The sequence below is a fragment of the Musca domestica genome, unplaced genomic scaffold (genome assembly GCF_030504385.1).
Source record: "Musca domestica strain aabys unplaced genomic scaffold, Musca_domestica.polishedcontigs.V.1.1 110, whole genome shotgun sequence".
NCBI lineage: Eukaryota > Metazoa > Arthropoda > Insecta > Diptera > Muscidae > Musca > Musca domestica.
Window position 1 is genome coordinate 2,106,918 of NW_026712134.1, and position 24,211 is coordinate 2,131,128.

The 24,211-nt window shown below is 30.9% G+C and overlaps 1 protein-coding gene across 2 annotated transcripts; it reads left to right on the forward strand.

The window, feature by feature from the left end:
* Window positions 1-2,430: 2,430 nt before the first annotated feature.
* LOC101897315 (protein obstructor-E) lies at window positions 2,431-20,996 on the forward strand. 2 transcript variants are annotated; one of them, XM_059132153.1, is made up of 2 exons: window positions 2,431-2,641; window positions 20,172-20,996. In XM_059132153.1, exons 1-2 carry the CDS (start codon window positions 2,587-2,589, stop codon window positions 20,822-20,824), a joined length of 708 nt encoding a protein of 235 aa, XP_058988136.1. In that variant the 5' UTR covers window positions 2,431-2,586; the 3' UTR covers window positions 20,825-20,996. The 2 variants fall into 2 exon arrangements, with proteins under 2 accessions (XP_058988136.1, XP_005190168.1); XM_005190111.4 differs by lacking the exon at window positions 20,172-20,996 and adding an exon at window positions 15,585-16,460.
* The last annotated feature ends 3,215 nt before the right edge of the window (window positions 20,997-24,211 follow it).

Sequence of the window (24,211 nt, forward strand, 5' to 3'; positions counted from 1 at the left end):
TATCAGAAGGGGTGGACCAACATTGTCCATCTCCGTACTCGTTGTAAGTTTGACAATAATACTACGATGTACCAAGTTTGGACCAAATCGGATACTCCGTTCGAGAGTTATCGTGCGTAACAGCCAGCCAGACAGACGGAGGGACATCGATAGATCGACCTGAAACGGATTTGGTCCAAAGAGACCTAGGGTCTAAAACCGTTATTTCGATGAGGCACGTTTTGGCCATATCAAATGATATATATCCTCTGCAGCCGTATGTTTGAGGGTATACAAAAATATACATCAAATAACATTTACTACCCTCCACCATTCTATGGAGGGTATAGCTTTGTATATAGCTTTGTCATTCCGTTTGTAACTCCTCGAAATATTGATGATGGACGCTAAAAAGTATAATATCTGGATAAGCGTAAGACGATTTAGGGATATCCGTGTCAGGTCAGATATAGCCCCCATATAACGGTACCTCCCGATATTCGGTATTTTTATGATTTTTGTGACATTATTCTCTGGATTTGTTTCAAATTTCGCGTCCGAAGTTTGTAACTGGTACTACAGCCTATGTCTAAAAATGTCGTATGCAGGTCCATGTCTTCGTATAACCTCCATATAACAGTACCTCCCGATGTTCGGTATTTTCATGATTTTAGCGACATCATTCACCCGAATTGTTTCAAATCTGGTATTTGAAGTTTGTAATGGATAGTATAGCCATGACAAAAAATTTCGTATCCAAGTCCATATCTTCGTATAACCTCTTTGTAAAAGTACCTCCGGAAATTCGGTATTTTGATGATTTTAGCGGAATCATTCACCCGATTTGTTTTAAATTTCGTATGTAAAGTTTGTAATGGGTATTACAGCCTATACCTAAAAATTTCGTATGCAGGTCCATGTATTCGTATAGCCCCCATATAATGGTACCTCCCGATATTTGGTATTTTGATGATTTTAGCGACATTATTCACCGGAATTGTTTCAAATTTCGCGTCCGAATTTAGTAGCTGGTCCTACAGCCTATGCCTAAAAATTTCGTATGCAGGTCCAGGTCTTCGCATAGCCCCCATATAACGGTACCTCCCGATATTCGGTATTTTTATGATTTTAGCGACATTATTCTCCGGATTTGTTCCAAATTTCGTATGTAAAGTTTGTAATGGGTATTACAGCCTATACCTAAAAAATTCGTATCCAAGTCCATGTCTTCGTATAGCCCCCATATAACGGTACCTCCCGATATTCGGTATTTTTATGATTTTAGCGACAATATTCACCGGAATTGATTTCAAATTTCGTATTCAAAGTTCGTAACGTATACTACAGCCTTTGCCTAAAAATTTCGTGCGCAGGTCCATGTCTTCGTATAGCCCCCATAAATGGTACCTCCCGATATTTGGTATTTTGATGATTTTTGCGACATTATTCTTCGGATTTGTTTCAAATTTCGTATTCAAAGTTCGAAACGGATAGTACAGCCCATGACAAAAAATTTCGTGTCCAGGTCCATGTCTTCGTATAGCCCCCATATAAAGGTACCTCACGATATTTGGTATTTTGATGATTTTATCGACATCATGCGCCCGAATTGTTTCAAATTTCGCGTCCGAAGTTTGTTGCTGGTACTACAGGCTATGCCTAAAAATTTCGTATGTAGGCCACGTCTTCGTATAGCCCATATATAAAGGTCATCATTTAAGCGGTATATTTCGGAATTTGTTGAAATTCAAGTTCCCTCCAAATGGTGGAGGGCATTAAAAATTCGGCCCGGCGGAACTTAGCTGCTTTTTGTAGCTGAAAAGAAAAATCCCCAAATTAAATTATCTCCCCGGTGTAGATCACAAGAATTTTTATTTCCCAGAATTTTTAAAAATTTATTACCTGTCAGAAAAAATATTCCGGAATTCAATCTATTCAATACAAATGTCAACCTTCAGATTTTGTTAGAAACGAACTTCAAATTTGACAGTTTAACGCCTAAGAAAAATGGAATCAAAAAAAAAAAAAAAAAAAAAGACAAATAAATTATTAGCATCAATCATTAGCATAAATGCCAGTCAATGAGTGACACGGCTTTGGCTGATAAAACAAAAAAAATTAATTTTTATAAAAAAAAAAAAAAATATTTCCAGTTCGATCATTTGAAACTGGAAGTGTGCTAGCTGTTCTACCCATCTCATAAATATTTTTTGGGTGCGAATTTTTTTAAAAAAAAATCGTGTTCATAAATGTTTATTTATTTAGTTGTTGTAGTTGTTGTTCTTGTTGTTATATACACCAGCTTCTTACGCACATGCTATTCACGTTGAACTTCTTCGCCGAAAAAAAATGTTGTTTAAGTTTAGATGAGCTTTTTTTTTGCTGCCGTCTCCGTCCGTTTGCTGCTCATCTTAAGTCGCCCAACAATCCCACTTATAGCAGCCTTTGATTTTTCAACATCAGTCTATAGCCGAAGCTTGTATCGTTCAGTTCGCATTTGGAAAAGTTTAAATTTTCGCATAAAGGATTTTTGATTTTTATTCAAAAATCAAAGTTATTTTAAAATAACTTTTAATTAAAAAAAAGAAAAAAAAAAACTCGGAAAAAATGGCCAAAATTATTTTAAGTGCTGTTGTGTGTTTAGCCATGTTTGGCTCAATGGGTTAGTATTTATTTATCTATTTATGAATTTTGCAACGAAAAAAATAAACAAGATAAACTACAAATAAATTGCAATAGTTTAAAAAATGTTGTTGTGTTTGAAAATAAAAAGAAGAAAAAAAAAAGATATGCAAACAACATTTAAATGTCAACTGAATTGGTGTTAATTGCGAAAAAAATAAACAAAAGACTTAAGACACGAACACCTTATTAACCAAATTTTTTCAATACGACGTTGGAGTTTGTTGGTTAAAAAGTGACTATAAATATTTTTCGTATTTGAAAATAACAAATAATAGAAAATAAGGAAAATTTGAATGTCCTTCAAGGACATGCACTCATTGTACAAAAACATATTAACTGAAATCTCCTTCCAATTTTACTTGTTTTCAATGGTGGTATTAAAAATAAAAATAAAAAAAAATTATAAAAAATTATAAAAATTTGTGGAATTTGAGAACAGCATAGCATCATACGCCTGACACCAGAGAATTCACACAAAATTTCCTCAAAAAAACTTTAAAAACCTTTAAACAGAAAAAAATATTCCAAAAAATATTTTTGAATGGCTCTGGTAGTTTTGAAGAACTTTAAACGAATTTCTTAAAAAATAATGGTAGCAGAAAAATTAAAAATTATTCTTTTAAAATCCAATATACCGTCTTTGGAATTTATTTTTTTTAAGAAAAATTTTGTTTTTTTTAATTTAATCTCTACTGTAAGAAAAAAAAAATCGTTCAATACAAGTGTGGAAACGGATATTCGAATAGTTTTGAAACCTACTTTTAACGTTCTCAGAAATCAACATTGATACACCAGAAAAAAAGTTTTTAACCTCAAATATTCCAAGAGAAGATGTTTGAAAGACTCTGTAAAAATGCTGGTAGTTTTGAAGAGCTTTAAAGGAAGTTCTTGAAAAATAATTTAGTTCTTGATTATTATATTATTTTAAAATATTTAAATAATCCACGACCGTGAATTTGAAGGACTTCATTTTTAAAAGACTCAAAAAAAATAACGATTTTAGCTCTTAAAGACGTTCATAAGAATTATATAAAAAATTACAATAGAGCTTTAAGATAAAATAGAACTTAAAAAATTCCTTAAAAAAATCAAGGCAACCTTTAAACTTCTTAAAAATTCAGATTTAGTCTTTAAAAAATCCACGTTTAGAAATTTAAAAAAAAAAACTCTTTAGAAAATCTTAAAAAAATGTGTTTAAAAAATCCACGTTTAGAGATTAAAAAAAAAACTCTTTAGAAAATTTTAAAAAATGTCTTAAAAAAATCCACGTTTAGAGATTTAAAAAACTTTTTAGAAAATCTTAAAAAATGTCTTTAAAAAATCCACGTTTAGAGATTAAAAAAAAAACTCTTTAGAAAATCTTAAAAATGTCTTTAAAAAAATCCAGGTTTAGAGATTAAAAAAAAAAAAAAAACTCTTTGAAAATCTTAAAAAATGTCTTTAAAAAATCCACGTTAAGAGATTTAAAAAAAAAACTCTTTGAAAATCTTAAAAAATGTCTTTAAAAAATCCACGTTAAGAGATTTAAAAAAAAAACTTTTTAGAAAATCTTAAGAAATGTCTTTAAAAAATCCACGTTTAGAGATTTAAAAAAACTTTTTAGAAAATCTTAAAAAATGTGTTTAAAAAATCCACGTTTAGAAATTTAAAAAAAAACTCTTTAGAAAATTTTAAAAAATGTCTTTAAAAAATCCACGTTTAGAGATTTAAAAAAAAAACTCTTTAGAAAATCTTAAAAAATGTCTTTAAAAAATCCACGTTTAGAGATTTAAAAAAACTTTTTAGAAAATCTTAAAAAAATGTGTTTAAAAAATCCACGTTTAGAGATTAAAAAAAACTCTTTAGAAAATTTTAAAAAATGTCTTTAAAAAATCCACGTTTAGAGATTTAAAAAAACTTTTTAGAAAATCTTAAAAAATGTCTTTAAAAAATCCACGTTTAGAGATTAAAAAAAAAATCTTTAGAAAATCTTAAAAAATGTCTTTAAAAAAATCCAGGTTTAGAGATTTAAAAAAAAAACCTCTTTGAAAATCTTAAAAAATGTCTTTAAAAAATCCACGTTAAGAGATTTAAAAAAAAAAAACTTTTTAGAAAATCTTAAAAATGTCTTTAGAAAATCCACGTTTAGAGATTTAAAAAAACTTTTTAGAAAATCTTAAGAAATGTCTTTAAAAAATCCACGTTTAGAGATTTAAAAAAACTTTTTAGAAAATCTTAAAAAATGTGTTTAAAAAATCCAAGTTTAGAGAAAAAAACTCTTTAGAAAATCTTAAAAAATGTCTTTAAAAAATCCACGGTTAGAGATTCAAACAATCCTTAGAAAATCTTAAAAAAATGTCTTTAAAAAATTCACGTTTAGGATTTCAAAAACTTCTTAAAATTTTAAAAAAAAATAGGTTCAAAAAATCTTCAAAAATTTCATTGAAACCCCATGTTTGGGCTTTGAGAAAGTTCTATGAGACAATTATTTAAAAAATCTTCAAAAAATTCTTTAAAAAAAATTTTCAAAAGAATTCACGTTTTGACTTTTCTTTAAAAAAAATCCAGGAAAATCCATTCAAGAAAATCTTCGTTAAGGGCTGTGAGAAAATTCTAGAAAAAAAAATACGTTTAGGGCTTTGAGAAATTCTTTAAAAAAATCCACGAATATTCTTCAAAAGAATCCATGTTTAGGGCTTTGAGATCTTAAAAAAAAAACACTTTTAAGACATTGAACAAATTCTGGGCTTTGAGACAATTTGTTTAAATAATAAACGTTTAGGCTTTGATAAAATTCTTTAAAAACTCGTGTTTAGGGCTCAAAAAATACCTTAAAAAACCTTCAAATAAAAATACTCTTTGAAAAAATCTTAAAAAAAAGCCAAAAAAATCTTTAAAAAATAAAGACATCAAAAATTTTTGAGTGCTTCAAAAAATGTTTAAATATTCTTTAAAAATATATTCAAAAGTTTCTTTAAAAAATCATCAAAACATTTTTTCGAAAATTATTGAGGGCTTCAAAAAATGTTTTAAATGTTTTAAAAATTCACGTTTGGGAGCTCAAAAGATATTTTAAAAAAATCACATTTATGGATTCAAAAATTAAATCGCAAAATCTACTCCATTATTAGACGCTAAAAAAATGTTTTAAAAATGCACAAATAGGGCAATACATTCTTTTTACGTTTAGGGGTCCAGATAACATTTTAAAACATCAACAACTCTTCAAAAAATCTTAAAAACGAAATCTGTGAAAAAAAATATTAACAAATCTTCAAAAAATGCTTTGAAAAATCCACATACCAGGCTTAAAAAAATTCTTTAAAAAACTTCACATTCAAGAACCCTTTAAAAATCCATTCGGGGCTTAACAAATTGTTAAAATAGCTTCAAACAAATCATTAATTATTTTTTCTTAAAAAAATTCACATTCAGGACTTTTTTAAAAAGTCCATTCTAGGGACTTCAAAAAATACATTAAAATCTTCAAAAAAAAAAAAATTGTAAAATAATTTTCGAAAAATTCTTTAAAAATCCACATTTATGACTTCAAAAAATTCTTTAAAAACCATGCGAGGGCTTCAAGAAAATCGTTCAATAATCATTTAAAAATCTTCAAAAATTCTTTACAAAAATCCACATTCAGGACTTGAGAAAATTCCTAAAAAACCCCTTAGTGCTTCTAAAAATTCTTCAACAAAAATATTTTAAAAATTCATTAAAAAATCTTCGAACATTTATTTAAAACAGCCACATTCAGGACCTCAAAGAACTCGTTCCAGGCCTAAAAAATTTTATTTAAAAATTACAAAAAAAAAAAAAAACATCTAAAAATTTTTCAAATATCTTCAAAGTATTAAGGTTATATAAAAATATTTAAAAACCAAATTTAGGTTTTCTAAAACTATTTTTAAGGTCCACCCACAAACTAGCAGTTATTAAAAACAATCTGTAAAAAACATCGTTAAATGTGAATATTTTAAAAATATTTTTAAGAACAACCAATATGTGTGGTGTTGTTAAAAATATTTTTTTAAAAGACCTTCTATTAAAGTAGATTTTTTAAATATGTTTTTAAAGACCCTATGTATGCTGGGCTATTTAAAAATATATATTTTTAGGGACTACCTATAAAAGTAAATATTTTAAAAATATTTTTTTAAGAGCGAATGGAAGATGGTAATTTTTTTAAAAAATATTTGTCAAAGACCGTCCTTAAACATGAATTTTATATAAATATTTTTTTAAAGAATATGGATTTTTTTAAAATATTTTTTTTTAAATTACCTTTTTCCGGGGAAAAAAATTATTAAAGGGACTACCATTAAATGTAACGTTTTATTCATTTTGTTTTAAGAACCTCCGGTAAATATGACTTTTTTTTAAATATTTTTTAAAGATTACCTATATGCGAGGACAAAATTTTATTTAAAAGATTACCAATTTACGTAGATTTTTTTTAAATATTATATTATAAATATTATTTAAATGGGAAGCGGATTTTTTGAAAAGACTTTTTTAAGAAACAACGGATTTGCTAAAAATATTGTCTAAAAATTCAACAATTAACGTGTAATAAATGCGGAATCTTAAAAATATTAAATTATTTTGTTACAAAACTGGATACAGATTTTTAATTTTTTTTTAATTTGTATATTAATTTTTTAATGAAAACACAAATTTACACATTTCTGGTACATCTGGAATTAATTAGTTAACCAGTTTACAAATCTACGTCAATCATCTGTTTTACATTTCCAATACAAGTAGAACATAGGGCGGATATATTTCACTTATAATTCTAATCAGACTTATACGGAATCCTGTAAATATAAATCATCATCATATTTGCATTAAAAAAATCAGGTTTTATAATTAATTTAAAAACTAACGAAAATCTTAAATTGGTTGGTTAATGCTGTCATGGTTAGTTTCGTTGAAATGGAATATTTTATGATCATCAGATCATCAGGCATGTTGTCAGGCGTGACATTTAAAGATGATTTCTAGAAATCAGAGATGTTGGGGTTTTTTGCCAAAAAAAATGAAAACCGGCTTAAAACATATCGGAAATACACAGAATTCTCCCTGGGCAACAAAATTCAATAGCCACCAACTAAGCAAAAGGTCTCCGTATGTAGATGACTCCCAAAAGGCGAAACAAAACAAAACAAGAAATCCACACCTCAAACCTGCTCATCCACAATGTGTCAATAAATTATGCAATAAACAAAAGAAGAATAAACAACAACAGCCGCAGCAACAACAACAACAATACCAAAAACAATGTCAATTTAACATTTAAACTAAAAAAAATACGATTTATGCCAACACAAACACACAAGGCACACAGACACCGACGATGATGATGATGATACGTTGTGACCTTGAATTCTAAATGCGAAATCAATGTGAAGACAGCACACAATAACAACAGCATCCATGATAGCTACAACAACAATAGTCAGCTAAAAAAATTTATTTTAATATTTATTGTCAATTTGATAGACTTTATTGGAAATTGATGCCAGTTAATCCAAAAGCAAAAATCTAATCGGGTTTGTTGTTTAAGTCTTTCGTTTTCACAATTAGAACAAAATGGTGAAAATTGTAAAAAAAATAATTATTTTTTTATGGAAAAATTTCGGAACTTTAAGGAAATGTCGTTAAAATTAAAAAAAATTGAAATTTAAAAAATCAAAAAAAAAAATTAAGCAAAATTTCAGATTTTTAGGAAAAGGTGTTAAAATTAAAAAAGAGAATTTTAAATTAAACCAGTAAAGAAAGTCTTAAAGTCGGGTCACTTTGCTAATTTAGTAGAGCTCCATATAACAATTAAAGGTTTTTTATGGGAGAATTCAATCATACACACCATGATTATAATTATAATTTAAAGTTCAAAGGACTAAATGTGCCGAAGCATTTGTATCTTTTAAATTCGGACTTGTATTGCCCATTTGGTGCACAATTAATTTGAAATCGGATAAAGATATATGGGAGCTATATCCAATTCTGAACCTATCTCAATAAAATTTGGCAAATATATTTCTGAGCTGCATTTGATATATTTCCCCAAATATAAATCAGATGAACAATATATATGGGAGCTATAGCTATATCTGAACCGATCTTCACCAAATTTGGCATACTAGCTTCTAGACTCAATTCGGTCGTATGTGCCAAATTCTATCCTATTTGGGCAAATATTAGACATTTGGTGCACAATAAAAGGTAAATCGGACGAAGTTATATATGGGAGCTATATCCAAAACGGGACCGATGTCGATAAAATTTGGCAAATATATTTCTGAGCTGTATTTGATATATTTCCCTGAATATCTTTGTTACGCAGTGCATATTACGGCTGTGGGTAACAAATATAACAAATCGGATGAACAGTTTATATGGGAGCTATAGCTATATCTGAACCGATCTTCACCACATTTGGCATACTAGCTTCTAGACTCAATTCGGTCGTAAGTGCCTAATTTCATCCCATTTGGGCAAATATTAGACGTTTGGTGCACAATCAAAGGTAAATCGGACGAAGTTATATATGGGAGCTATATCCAAATCTGAACCTATCTTGATAAAATTTGGCAAAGATATTTCTGAGCTGTATTTGATATATTTCCCTGAATATCTTTGTTACGCAGTGCATATTACAGCTGCGGAGGACAAATATAACAAATCGGACGAACAGTATATATGGGAGCTATAGCTATATCTGAACCGATCTTCACCACATTTGGCATACTAGCTTCTAGACTCAATTCGGTCGTATGTGCCAAATTCCATCCCTTTTGGGTAATTATTAGACGTTTGGTGCACAATAAAATGTAAATCGGACGAAGTTATATATGGGAGCTATATCCAAATCTGAACTGATCTCGATAAAATTTAACAAAGGTAATTCTGAGCTGCATTTGATATATTTCTCCAAATATTGTTGTTACAGAGTGCATATTACGACTGCGGAGTACAAAAATAACAAATCGGATGAACAATATATATGGGAGCTATAGCTATATCTGAACCGATTTCGATCAAATTTGGCATACTTATTTTCAGGCCTAATTTGGTTGTATGTGCAAAATTCCATACTTTTCGGGCTGAAATTACACGTTTGGTGCACAATAAAAGGCAAATCGGACAAAGATATATATGGGAGCTATATCGAAATTTTTACCGATTATCTCCAATTTCAATAGGGTTCGTCCTTGGGCCAACCAAATGATATGTGCAAAATGTCATCTTAATCGGATAATAAATGCGACCTGCATTTTGTTCAGAAGAATACATGGACAGACGGACTGACATGCATAAATAAACTCAGAAAGTGATTCCATGGAGATCCTTAAGAGTAACTATGGGTCTATCTCGCTTCCTTCTCCATGCTACAAACAAATGCCCAAAAACATAATACCCTGACCACCTTGTGGTGTAGGGTATAAAAAAAGTTAAATAAAATCCGTCGATATTACCGACAGCTGCATAACCTCAGCCAATGTTCGGTTATTTAAAAAAATAAATATTTGCGTTATGATTATTCAAATTGTTGACCCTCTATGGAGTAGGTTCCGAAGGAATGGACCAATATTGTAAATTTGGTATCGGACATAAATAAATATGATTGGGAGGGGTTCCGAAGTTCGCGTTTTATGAGAGTTATTATTATTTAAAATTTTGACCCGTTGTGGGGGAGGTACCAGAAGGAAAGGTCCGATCTCTACCATCTTTATAAAAGATGTCGTGTTGATAGAAATATTAAGATGTGCCAAGTCTGAATCGGATGTTAACTTCGCCTTTTATGAGCTTCATGGGTATTCAAAATGTTGACCCTTTGTGGGGTAGGTACCAGAAGGAGTTTGCAGATATATCCTATCTTCAAAGCAGATCTCGTGTTAGTAGAAATAATGGGTTGGGTGAAATATGAGGAGAACCGGATGCTTATTTCGGACTTTGTGATCGTTTTTTTATTCAAAATGTTGACCCTTTGTGGGGGAGGTACTCGAAGGAACGGTTCGATCTCTACCATCTGCACAACAGATCTTGTGTTAATGAAAATATTGAGATGTGACAAGTCGGAAAAGAATCGGATGCCAATTTCAAAAGAATCGGATGCTAATTTCGCCTTTTAGAGCTTCATAGAAATTCAAAATTCACAGCAGATCTTGCGTTAGTGGAAATAATGGGATGTGTGAAAATTGAAGAGAACCGGATGCTTATTTCGGATTTTATGACCGTTTTGATTATTCAAAATGTTGACCCTTTGTGGGGGAGGTACCAGAAGGAACAGTCCAATCTCTACCACCTTTATAACAGATCTTGTGTTAATAGATATATTGAGATGTGCAAAGTCTGTATGGAATCGGACGTTTATTTCGCGTGTTATGAGCTTCATGGATATTCAAAATTTTGACCCTTTGTGGGGTAGGTACCAGATGGAGTGGTCCAATATCTAACATCTTAATACCAGATCTTGCTTAAGTAGAAGTATTGAAATGTACGAAATTTCAAAAGAATCGGATGCTCATTTCGCATTTTACGAGCCATACGTTTTTCAAAATTCTGACCCTTTGTGAGGGAGTTACCAGAAGGAGTGTCCCGATACAAGTCATATTCACACCAGACCCTATCTATCATCTTTATACCAGATCTTGCTTATGTAGAAGTATTGGGATGTACAAAATTTCAAAATAATCGGATGCTCATTTCCTGTTTTGCGAGCTATAGGGTTGTTCAAAATTCTGACCCTTTGTGAGGGAGTTACCAGAAGGAGTGGGCCGATACAAGTCATATTCACACCAGACCTTGGGTTAGTAAAAATATTGCGTTGAGTGTAATTTGAAGTCAATTGGACTCTCACAACACATTTTATAAGGCTTATAATTATTTAAAATTTTGACCCATTGCGGGAGAGGTACGTGTTGGAGTGGACCGATATTGTCCATTTTCACACCTGACCTAGCACTGACGCAAATATTAGGATTTGCTAAGTTGGTGCAAAATCGGATTATAGTTTCTCTTTCTGTGCACTAAAATATTTTCTTTGAAAATTTCAACCTGTTGTGGTGGAGGTACTAGAAGTAGTGGACCGATATTGCCCATCTCCGAACTCAATCTAAGTTTGACAATATTATTACGATGTACCAAGATTGGATCAAATCGGTTACTCCCTTCGAGAGTTATCACGCGTACCAGCCAGACATACGGACGGACATCGCTAGATCGATTCCAAATGTCCTAAAACGGATTTGGTCCAATGAGACCTAGGGTATAAAATTGTTATTTCGACTAGGCACGTTTTGGCCATATGAAACGATATATACCCTCCCCCTGTAGCCATTAGGCTGAAGGTATAAAATATATTTGGTTTTATGGAAAATTTCAGAATTTTAAGGAAATCTGTTTAAAGATAGGATATTAAAATTAAAAAAAATATGGATTTTTAGGAAATTTTGTAAAATTAAAAAAAACAAATTTTTTTTGCAGAATATCAGATTTTTTGGAAATTTTGTATAATTAAAAAAAAAAAAATAATTTTAAAATTGAAAAAAAAAAATCAGTAATTTTTTTTTTTAAATTCTGAAATATTAAGGAAATCGGGTTAAAATTAAAAAAAAATCCCCCTCTGTAGCCATAAGGCTGAAGGTATAAAATATATTTTGTTTTATGGGAAATTTCAGAATTTTAAGGAAATCTGTTTAAAGATAACATTTTAAAACTAAAAAAAGAATAAAAAATCGGATTTTTAGGAAATTTTGTAAAATTAAAAAAAAGAAGTTTAAAATTAAAAAAAAAACAATTTTTTTTTGCAGAATTTCGGATTTTTAGGAAATTTTGTAAAATTAAAAAAAAAAATTAAAATTGAAAAAAACAAATTTTTTTGCAGGATTTCAGATTTTTAGGAAATTCTCTATAATTAAAAAAAAATAATTTTAAAATTTAAAAAAAAAAACAATGTCGTTAAAATTAAAAAAAGAGAATTTTGAAATTAAAATAAAAAATCAGTAAAAAAATTTTCGTAGAATTCCGAAATATTAAGGAAATCAGGTTAAAATTAAAAAAAAATAATTTTCAAATGAAAAAAATTTTTTTTTTGAAAAATTTCAGAATTTTAAAGAAATATAGTTAAAATTAAAAAAACGAATATTTTTTTTAATTTGTCATTTATTGTAGTTTTTTTTTATTTTCGAAGACAAATTAGGTGGGCTGTGTTTGTGTGGATAATTTGTCATTTATGTAAATAAAACTTTAAGGTTATTTATCGACATTGTTTGTTGTTGTTGTTGCTTTTGTTTTGGTTTAGAGCATTTAACACTCAGTGCATCAATCCCTAGTTAATTGTTGTCATTAATTATTTACTCGTTGTTTTTTTTGTTTATAATTGTTTGTGGTTTTCCAAATGCCAAGCGCACTACACATTTCTCACATTTCATCACATTGTAATTGAGCCGGTTTTGAAAATGGGGTTTGTTTTTGCTGTTGTTGTTTTTTCGCATTTAATTTTTTTTTCAAGGGTTTGTAAGCTGTTATGGGGTATATGTTTATTTTATGTATTTTTTTTTCAATAAATGACTTGATTTTAGGGAAATCCAGAACTTTATTTTTGAAAATTTTAAGAATATTTTTCTTAGGGAAAATTTAGAGAAGAGTTATAGTACCGATTTCAAAAAAAATTCCTTTCAACTAAAGAAAAAAGAGTCATATATTTGAATAGAATTCAAAAATCGAGGATTTTTATAGGGTATAATAAGTTCGTCATTCCGTTTGTAACTCATCGATATAATAAATTCAGACATAACAAAGTATATATATTCTTGATCAGCGAAAAATTCTAAGACGATTTAGCCCTTTCCGTCCCTCTGTCCATCCGTCTGTTGTAATCACGCTAGAGTCAAAAAGATGCGTATACAGGTCCACGTCTTCGTATAGCCCTCATACAACGGTACTTCCCAATATTCGGTATTTTAATGATTTTAGCGACATTATTCACCGGAATTGTTTCAAATTCGAATTTTGAGTTCGTAATGGAACTACAGTCTATGCTAGAAAATTGTCTGTCAGAACCTCCTTATATTAGGTATTTTACAATTTTAGATACAATATTCACCGACATTGTTTGAAATTTCATATTTTAAGTTCCTAGTAGGTGATATTGCCTGTGACAGCCTATGCAGGTCCAGGTCTTCGAATAGCCCCGATATAATGGTGCCTCCATATATTCTGTATTTTGATGATTTTAGGTATATTATTCGCCGGATTTTTTCACGTTTCATGTATGACAAAAGTTGCCTATGCAGGACCAAGTCTTCGTATAGACCCCATTATAACGGCTATAATAGGTATTTTAAAGATTTTAACAGAATTTTTAACGGATTTCATGTTTTGGACATTTTTTTTTAATTTGTTCCAAACGGTGAAGGGTATTTAAAGTTCGGCCCGGATTTTTTTTTTTTTGAAATTTCCAAATTCGTTCCAAATGGTGGAGGGTATTTACAGTTCGGCACTGTCGAACTTATTGCTTTTTTTTACTTTTTTGTTTTAATTTTTCAAAGAGCTATAACACTTGATTTTTAACAAAGTTTTCGAAGATTTTTTACGATTTTTGAAGAGCTGTAAACGTTGAAAACATTTTGAAGAGCTATGACTGAGGACTCTTTCATAAATTTTGAAAAAGTTATAATCGAGATTTTTTTTTTAATAATTTTAAGAGAACATGTTGGAGGACTTTTTTGAAACATATTCCTGGATTTTTTTAAGAATTTTTTAAGAGCTCTAATCGATGATTTTTATTCCCTCAGCCATGTGGCTAAATAAGGTATATATGATTTGGATAGGGCCAAAATAACAGTTTTAAATCCTAGGTCTCTTTGGACCAAAACCGTTTCAAGACATTTGGAGTTGATCTAGCGATGTTCTTCTATCTGCCTGTCTGCCTGGTGCGCACGACAACTCTAGAAGAGAGTATCCGATTTGGCCGAAATTTGGTACATCGTAATATTATTACAAATTAAGATCGATTTCTTGTCCCTCCCCCACAAAAAGTCGAATTTTTCCAAAAATATTTCACTGCACAGAAAGAGAATGGAAAATACGATTTTGCTCCAACTTTGCAAATCCCAATATTTGCATCAGTGCTGAGTCACGTATGGGCAATATCGGCCCACTCCATTTAGTACCTTCCCCATAAAGGGTCAAAAATTGGAATAATTATAACGCTTATAAAATGTGAAAAAAGACTTCGATTGTCTTCAAATTATACACATCACTATATATTTATTAACTCAAGGTCTGGTGTGAAGATAGAATATATCGGTCACCTCCTTCAGGTGTCTCCCCAACAAAGAGTCAAAATTTTGAATTCCAAACGATTGTAAATTAAGAAATAAGCATCCGGTTCTCTTTGTATTTCACACATCCCATTATTTATACTGAAGCAAGATCTGCTGTGAAGATGGAATATATCGGTCCACTCTTTCTGGTACCTTCCCCATAAAGGGTCAAAATTTTGAATATCCATGAAGCTCATAAAACGCGAAATTAACATCCGATTCCATTCAGACTTGGTACATCTCCATCAACACAAGATCTGTCATAAAGATGATAGATATTGGATCATTCCTTCATGGAGATTGGTACCTCCCCCACAAAGGGGGGAGGGGGGATCGGACATATATAGTTGCGATAGCCTTTAAAAAGTTTTGTTACAAAAAAACCGTGCATAGTTTTCCTCTGAAATGATAAAAATATTAAAAAAAATTTCAATTCGATTTTTTTATAAATTTGTTAAAAGTGATTTTCAAAATTTCGAAAAAAAGAGAAATAAAATTGTGATTCCTAAATTAGACTCAATAACCTTCTAGTAGGTAAGCCGTTGAAAATGAAGTTTATTAATTGGAATTTTTTTATTCTCCTTTTGTTGGTTATATTTACAGCCCTGGCTGCTGGTTCCTGTCCCCAGGCCAATGGCACCTACCCCGTGTCGGGATCCTGTGATGCCTATATTGAGTGTAAAAATGGTGTGGCCGAGGAGAAATTGTGTCCCGATGGTCTGTTGTTTAATGAAAAATCCACCGGCTATCCCTGTGGCTATCCCATCGATGTGGAGTGTGATCAACCCCAGGCTAGGACCCAACCACCACAGGCCACCGAAGATTGTCCTCGGCAATTTGGTTACTATCGCATGGGTGATTCAAAGAATTGTGGTCAATTTAAGAACTGTGCTTCGGGACGTGGTTACATTTTCGATTGTCCCGATGGTTTGGCTTGGAATCCTGCCACCTATAGATGCGACTGGCCCGATGTAGTTGAAGACTGTGATGCTGAGGCTTTCTTGGGTTTCAAGTGTCCCCCCTTGCCGGCCAGATCCCCCTTGCTGGGTGAACCCGAGGAGGAATACACCTTCTACCCATCGCCCAACAATTGCCAACAATATTTCCTGTGCATCGAAGGACGTCCCAGACGTATCTCCTGTGGTGAAGACCAGGCCTTCAATGAAGAGCTGAAACAGTGTGATGATATTGAAAATGTACCCAGCTGCAGTCCTGAAATCAAGCAGAGAGGCATTGAAATTAAGAATGCCCGTTTGTCAGCCGCTGCTGCCAGAAAGGCTGGCCATAAATAAAGACAACAATGAGGAGTCAATTGTTAAGTTTTTTAATTTTGCCTATTTCCGATAGAATTTTTTTCTAGTCCATAGTTGAAATAACGAATATTTTTTTTCTTACACAAATATATATTAATTTTTTACAAATGTTAATTGGCTTTTGTACCGATACAAGACGAATTCTAATAAATTAATTTGACCATAACGAGTTTGTGTCTTAAATCTTTTGTTTTAAATCAGAGCAATGTCTTTAATTGATCTAAAGGTACGTTAGAAAACTATTTAAAAACATATACTATTTTTTTAATTATCTATTTTTTATATTTTTAAAAAAATAAAATTTTTTAGAAGAATCAAAATGTTGGAGAAAAATACGTTTTTGATTTTTTAAAAAAAAATTCATAATTTTTTAATTTATAAAATTAAAAATATATATTTTTTTGGAAAAAAAATTTTCTAAAAAAGCTCATTTTTTTTCAAAAAATAAAAATATATAAAAATATACGATTTTATATAAAATAATCAACATTTTGGGAAATAGTAATTTTTCGATATTTTCAAAAAAAAAAAATTCACTATTTTTCTAAAAATCTTAAAATTTTTAATTTATAAATTTCAAAAAAAAAATAAATAAATAAAACACAATTTACGGAAAACTATTTTTAAAAACTTACAAAAAATCTACGATTTTATATAAAAGAATCAACATTCAAAATATTTTTTAAATCAAATAATTAAATCAAAATATTTTTTAATTTTTTTTTAAATTTAATCAATTTTTAATTTATAAATTTAAAAAATATATATTTTTAGAAAACCATTTTCTAAAAATGCACATTTTTAAAAAAAAAAAAATTAGAAATATACGATTTTATATAAAACAATCAACATTTTGGAAAAAAGTAAGTTTTTTGATATTTTCAAAAAAAATCACCAAATATCACTAAAAAATACAATATTAAATCTAAAAAATATTTTTTTTTATTAAATTATTAAATCTTACAATTTTTAATTTATAAATTTCAAAAAAAAAAAAATAAATAAATAAAATAAAACACAATTTGCGGAAAACTATTTTCAAAAATAAAATATTAAAAATCTACGATTTTACATAAAAGAATCAACATTTTAAAAAAAATATTTTTTGATTTTTTTTTTAAATTTCATAATTTTTTATTTATAAATTAAAAAAAATATATATTTTTGGAAAACCATTTTTAAAAAGGTACATTTTTTCAAAAAAAAAAAAAAAAAAAAAATAAAAATATACGATTTTATATAAAACAGTCAACATTTTGAAAAAAATAATTTTTCGATATTTTCAAAAAAGTTCACTATTTTTCTAAAAATCTTACAATTTTTAATTTATTAATTTAAAAAATAAATAAATAAATAAAACACAATTTGCGGAAAACTATTTTTTGAAAATTCACATTCTTTTCAAAAATAAAATATTAAAAATTTATATAAAAGAGTCAACATTTTGGAAAAAAAATTCGATTTTTCAAAAAGTTCACAATTTTTTAGAACTTAACAATTTATAAATAAGAAATACATTCCAAAAAAAGTCCACATTTTTTTAAAACTTCACAATTTATAATTCATAAATTTAAAAAAAAACACGCACATAGTTTTTGGAATTTTGTTTCTAAATTCAAATTTTTTTCTAAAATAAAATTTATAAAATTTTTTTTAAAAATATTTTTAAAAAATTAACATTTTAGAAAAAAATAATGTTTTTGATTTTTTTTTCAAAAAAAATTCACAATTTTGAAATCATTAATTAAAAAAAAAAACAGTTAAAAAATATCACTCGGTTCTGCCGACAGACGTGTGCCCTCAGCCAATGTTCGATTATTTAAATATATTTTGACTTCTGTTATGATTATTTAAACTCTTGACCATCTATGGAGTGGGTTCTGAAGGAATGGGCCAATATTCTCCATTTCATGTCGGACCTAAATAAATGCCAGACCAGGTTCGTTCTTTATATAACTTCATCATAAAATCCATATTCATCTCAGGATTCCAGATGAGAGACATATATTTAGATATATCAAGCTGTGAAGAATCGCTGACTTGTTTTGTAAGTTATGACAGATAAGAGTATTGAAAATTGTGAACCTTTGTGGGTGAGGTACCAGAAGGGATTCGCAGCTATATATTATCTTCACAACACATCTTGTGTGTGTGTGAAATTTGAAGAGAGTTGCATGCTTATTTGGCTTACTTTGAACGTTTTGTTTCTTAAAATTCTGAACCCTATGTGGGGGAGGTACCAGAAGAAATGGTCCGATCTCTATCATCTTTATAACACAACTTGTGTTTATGGAAATATTCAGATGTGCCAAGTCTAAATGAAATCGGTTGTTAATTTCGCGTTTTATGAGCTCCATGAATTTTCAAAAATTTTACCCTTTGTGGGGGAGGTACAAGAAGGAGAGGACGAATATATTCCATCTTCACAACAGATCTTGGGTTAGTAGAAATAATTGAATGTGTGAAATATAAAGAGAACCTGATGCTTTTTTCAGATTTTATAAACGTTTTGGTTATTTAAAACTTTGACCCTCTGTGGGGGAGGTACCAGAAGGAGTGGTCCAATCTCTATCGTCTTTATAACAGATCCTGTGTTAATAGAAATATTCAGATGTGCCAAGTCTAAATTGAATCGGATGTTAATTTCGCGTTTTATGAGCTTCATGGATATTCACATTTTCGAGCTTTTGTGGGGGAGGTGCCAGAAGGACTGGGCCGATATTATCCATTTTCGCACCTGACCTAACACTGACGCAAATATTTAGATTTGCAAAGTTGGAGCAAAATCGGATTATCCTTTCTCTTTCTGTGCAAAAAATATATATTTTTTGAATATTTCGACCATTTGTGGGGGAGGTTCCAGAAGGAGCGAACTGAAATATTGCATTTTTACACCAGACCTTTGGTCGATAAAATTATTGGAATGTGTGAAATTTGAAGACAATCGGACTCTTACATCACATTTTATGAGAGTTGTAATTATTCAAAATTTTGACCATTTTTAGGGGAGGTACTAGATGGAGTAAACCGATATTGTCCATTTTCACACCTGACCTAGAAGTGATGAAAATATTAGGATTTGCAAAGTTGAAGCAAAATTGGATTATTCTTTCTCTTTCTGTGTAATAAATTATTTTCTAAGAGAATTTTGACATTTTGTGTGGGAGGTACCAGAAGGAGTTGACCGATTTTGCCCATCTCCGAACTTGATCTAAGTTTGACAAAAATATTATGATGCACCAAGTTTGAACCAAATCGGATACTCCCTTCGAGAGTTATCATGTGCTCCAGCCAGCCAGACAGACGAACGGACGGACATCGCTAGATCGACTCCAAATGTACTGAAACGGATTTGGTCCAACGAGACCTAGGATCTAAAACCGTTATTTCGATGGGGCACGTTTTGGCCCTATCAAATGATATACACCCTCTAGACAAGCAGACAATTTTTAATTTTTTTAAATTCACATTTTTTCAAAACTAAAATATTAAAATCCAAGATTTTTTCTAAACAAAATTAAAAATAATTTCAAAATTAAAAATATTTTTTTAAAAAGGAAACAAGATTTTTTAATCGACAATGTTTTGGAAAATGTTTTTCAAAATTCGACAATAGTTCCCAAAAAAAGGAAAAAAATAATAAATAATTAAATAAATAATACCAATTGCTATAATTAAAGCATAAAAAGTTTATGTCTTAAGTCTTTTGTTTCCCCTCTTTTTTAGAAAATCCAAGCTGTTAAGGTTTGTGTCTTAAATCTTTTGTTTAAAACATAAAGTTTGTGTCTTAAGTCTTTTGTTTTTAACTAGATATCAATTAATCTCATTTTCACTTAAATTTATCTCTCTCTCTCTCTCTTTTCCGAAATTCTTCCAGCTTTTGCCGATTCCCTATGTCCCGAACCCAAGGGCCGTTTCCCCCATCCCGAACAATGTGATGCCTACTATGAATGTGTGGATGGCGTTGCCGAGGAAAAACTTTGCCCCGATGGTTTGGTGTTTAATCCACGTGCCAAGGCGGCAGGTGAATGTACCTATTCTCCCTTCTCCACGTGCAAGGAACGTACCCGTCTGCAACCGGCCAATGGCACTGAACAATGTCCCCGTCAATTTGGTTTCTATCCCCTGGGTGATCCCACCAAGTGTGGTGTCTATCACAATTGTGCCCATGGTGAGGCCACACTTACCAAGTGCCCAGAAGGTTTGGCCTTCAATGTCGACAGCTATCAATGCGATTGGCCCGATCTAGTTAAGGACTGTAATGCTGAGGCCTTTTTGGGTTTCACCTGTCCCCCACCCAAGGAGGATGATGCCAATGTCAAGGTGGATGTGACCCCTGAGGGAGAATTGCGCTACTATCCCCATCCCAACACGTGCAAGAAATATTTCGTCTGTGTCAATGGTCATCCTCGTTTGTATAACTGTGGCCGTTATTTGGCATTCAATCCGGAGACAAAGTTGTGTGACTTCTATCGCAACATTCCCGATTGTTATGCACGTTTGAAGGACAAGAAGGAGAGGAGGGCTTAAGTGGAATCTAGTCTTTTGAAAGCGTTTTTGTGCGAAGTTGTCAAAATGGGAATTTGGTAAAAATTTTGGCTTTGACAATTTTGAGTTTTTTCTGTTATAAACAATTTTATATGTAAATAAATATTTTAGATATTTTAATAAAGAAAAAAAAATAATTAAATAAAATATACCAGAACATAAAACCTAAAAATATTTTTTTTAAAAAGACTAATTAAAAGTAGTAAGGATAATTATTTTTTTACATCAAGGATTATTGTTTTGGGAGGGTTTAAAAAATATTTAAAAAAATTAAAGCATAGGTCAATTTTTTTGATTTTTTTTTTTTTAAATCCAGGATGACCACAAAGATTTGTTTTCATATTTTTTATTTAAAAAAATTAAAACATAGGTCAATTTTTTTTCTAAATTCAGGATGACTACAAAGATATGTTTTTAGATTTTTTTTTATTTAAAAAAATTAAAACTTAGATAATTTTTTTAATTTTTTTCTAAATCCAGGATGGATGACTACAAAGATATGTTCTTAAATTTTTTTTATTAAAAAATAAAACTTAGGTCATTTTTGTTTTGATTTTTTTCTAAATCCAGGATGAATGCAAAGATATGTTTAATTTTTTTTTAATTAAAACTTTGGTCAAATTTTTTTGATTGTTTTCTAAATCCAAGATAACTACAAAGATATGTTTTTACAATTTTTATTTAAAAAAAATCAAAACTTAGGTCAATTTTTTTTTGGATTTTTTTCTAAATCCAGGATGACTACAAAGATTTGTTTTATATTTTTTTTATTTAAAAAAATTAAAACTTAGGTCAAATTTTTTGATTTTTTTCTAAATCCAGGATGACTACAAAAATATGTTTTTAATTTTTTTTTATTTAAAAAAAATAAAACTTAGGTCAATTTTTTTTTGATTTTTTTTCTAAATCTAGGATGACTACAAAGATATGTTTTTTGTTAAATCCCGGATTATTGTTTGGGAGCGTTTAAAAGTATTTTCAAAAAAATCAAAATATAGGTCAGGTTTTTTGATTTTTTTGTAAAACCAGGAATATTTTTTTTGGGACGATTTAAAAAATATTTTCAACAAAAAAAAATAATTAGACCAAATGTTCTCAGAAGGCTAGGTTAGGTTTCAGAATGCGCAGCTACACTAGAGCTGCTTCCTTCAATCATTGAGCTCACCCCAAGAAGAATTAGAAAAGATATTAATTGAAAAAAAAAAAATTAAAGCGAATTAGCAACATAACGATTGCAGTAATTAACTGCTCGTCGATACGCAGTATTTTTGTCTCTTGCCTCTATGGACTTGGTACTTTTGAAGATCGGAGAATTCAGCAACACTTCCATTTTTCCAGTGGCGGTGCCGCTCTGTTCTCTTTCTGCCTCTTGCTTAGAGAGCAAGGGCTTATCTGGCCGATGAGGTGGCACCACCAGATATTTTCAGGCCAGCAGAACGAGCTTCATCCCGGGGGATCGACGCTTGACTAGAGGTGCTCCTCCTCCTTTCTCAAGAGGTTCTCTCAGAAATCAATAGGAATGCCCTTTAAGATTTTTAAGAGATTGAGCTCTACCATGGCGAGGACTGGGCAATGAAACTTAATATTCTTCGGAATGTCCTGGTATCAAAGAAGCGACTGCAAACCTAAAATACTGATGAACACGAGGTCGTATAACACCAGCATAAGGGGGTGCGCTTTTTGAGGGGGATCATTTCGGAGGTTTTGCTATTTAAGGGGCGACGAAACACCGTCTCGCCCGTCTGAGGAACATTAGCACTCGGGTATTTAGGCAGGTACTCTTCCCCAGACCCGCTGACTGCCCGCGAAAATTTATTCAATTCGCAGCTACCCAGTATATTTATTGTTCATGGCATATCCTCCGTACTATGGTAACTAAACCTAATATTCTTTGTAAAACCCAGGTATCGACGAAGCTCCTGATTACAAACCTAAAATACTGATTGACACGAGGTCGTATAACATCCAAGCAAAAGGGGGTTCTTTTTATGTGGGGACTTCCACAGTAATTTGGCTATTTAAGGGGCGCCGAAACATCGTCTCGCCCGTCTAAGGATCATTGGCACTCTGGTATTTAGTTATTTATTCAATTCGCAGCTACCCAGTATATTTATCGACCATGGCATAGCCTCCTTACCACGCCAAGGAGTTGAAAAAGACTAGGTATCGACGATGCTCCTGACCACTAACCTGAAATACTGATGGACAGGAGGTCGTATAACACCCCAGCATAAGGGAGGTTCTCTTTATGAAAGGACTTTCATGGAGGTTTGGCTATATAAGGGTCGCCAAAACATCGCCTCGTAAGTCTAAGGTTCATTGACACTCTGGTATTTAGGCCGAGACTCTCCCCCAGATCTGCTTACAGTATATATACCCAGTATATCTATCGACCATGGCATAGGCTCCGTACAATGGCATGAATTTTGTAAATAAACCTAATATTCGTTGAAATGCTCCTCATTACAAACTGAAATACTGATGGGCACGAGGTCGTGTAACACCCCAGCATTAGGGGGTCCTCTTTATGGATGTTCTCCTCCTCCTCCATGGATGTTTGGCTCTTTAAGGAGCGCCGAAACATCTCATCGTCAGACTAAGCATCATTGACACACATTTCTACTAACAAAAGATCTGATGTTAGGGAGAGATATAACGGTCCACTCCTTCCGGTACCTCCCAAATTTGGAATATCCATGTTGATCACTGAACGCAACGTTAACATCCGAATTCTGCTATATTTAAATATTTCTTTCAGCCAGAGGCCTGAGATGAATATGGAATTAATAATTTCGCATAAAATTGGAAATAAGTGTTCGATTTTCTTGTAATTTTGCCCGTACCAATATTTATATCTGTATTAGATGTAGTATGAAAATGGAATACTTCCGTCGACTATAACTGGTACTCACGAACATTTTCTAAAAATTATCACATATCTCATATAAAGTGAAGGAAGTAACCAATATTGTCCAAACCTGGCACGTCGCAATTTTTATACTGGCCCATTCCTTTGGAACCAACTCCATAGAGGGTCAACAATTTGAATAATCATAACAGAAGTCAAAATATATTTAAATAATCGAACATTGGCTGAGGGTATACGTCTGTCGGCAAAACCGACGGATGCTTTTCAAATTGTTTTTAAACTAAAAAGGTATAAAAGTAAAGCATACTTTTAGGCTCTTAAAAAATTGTGAATATTAATAAAATGTGAATCGATCTTTATTGCTCTGATAGTCCTGAAACAGTTCCTTAAAATGTTCATGTGGATAACATAAAAAAATCCACATCGATAATTTAGATCCTCATTCAAAATTTTCATTAAAAATCATTCGATGGTCCTTGAAAAAATTCTGGTTGCTTGCT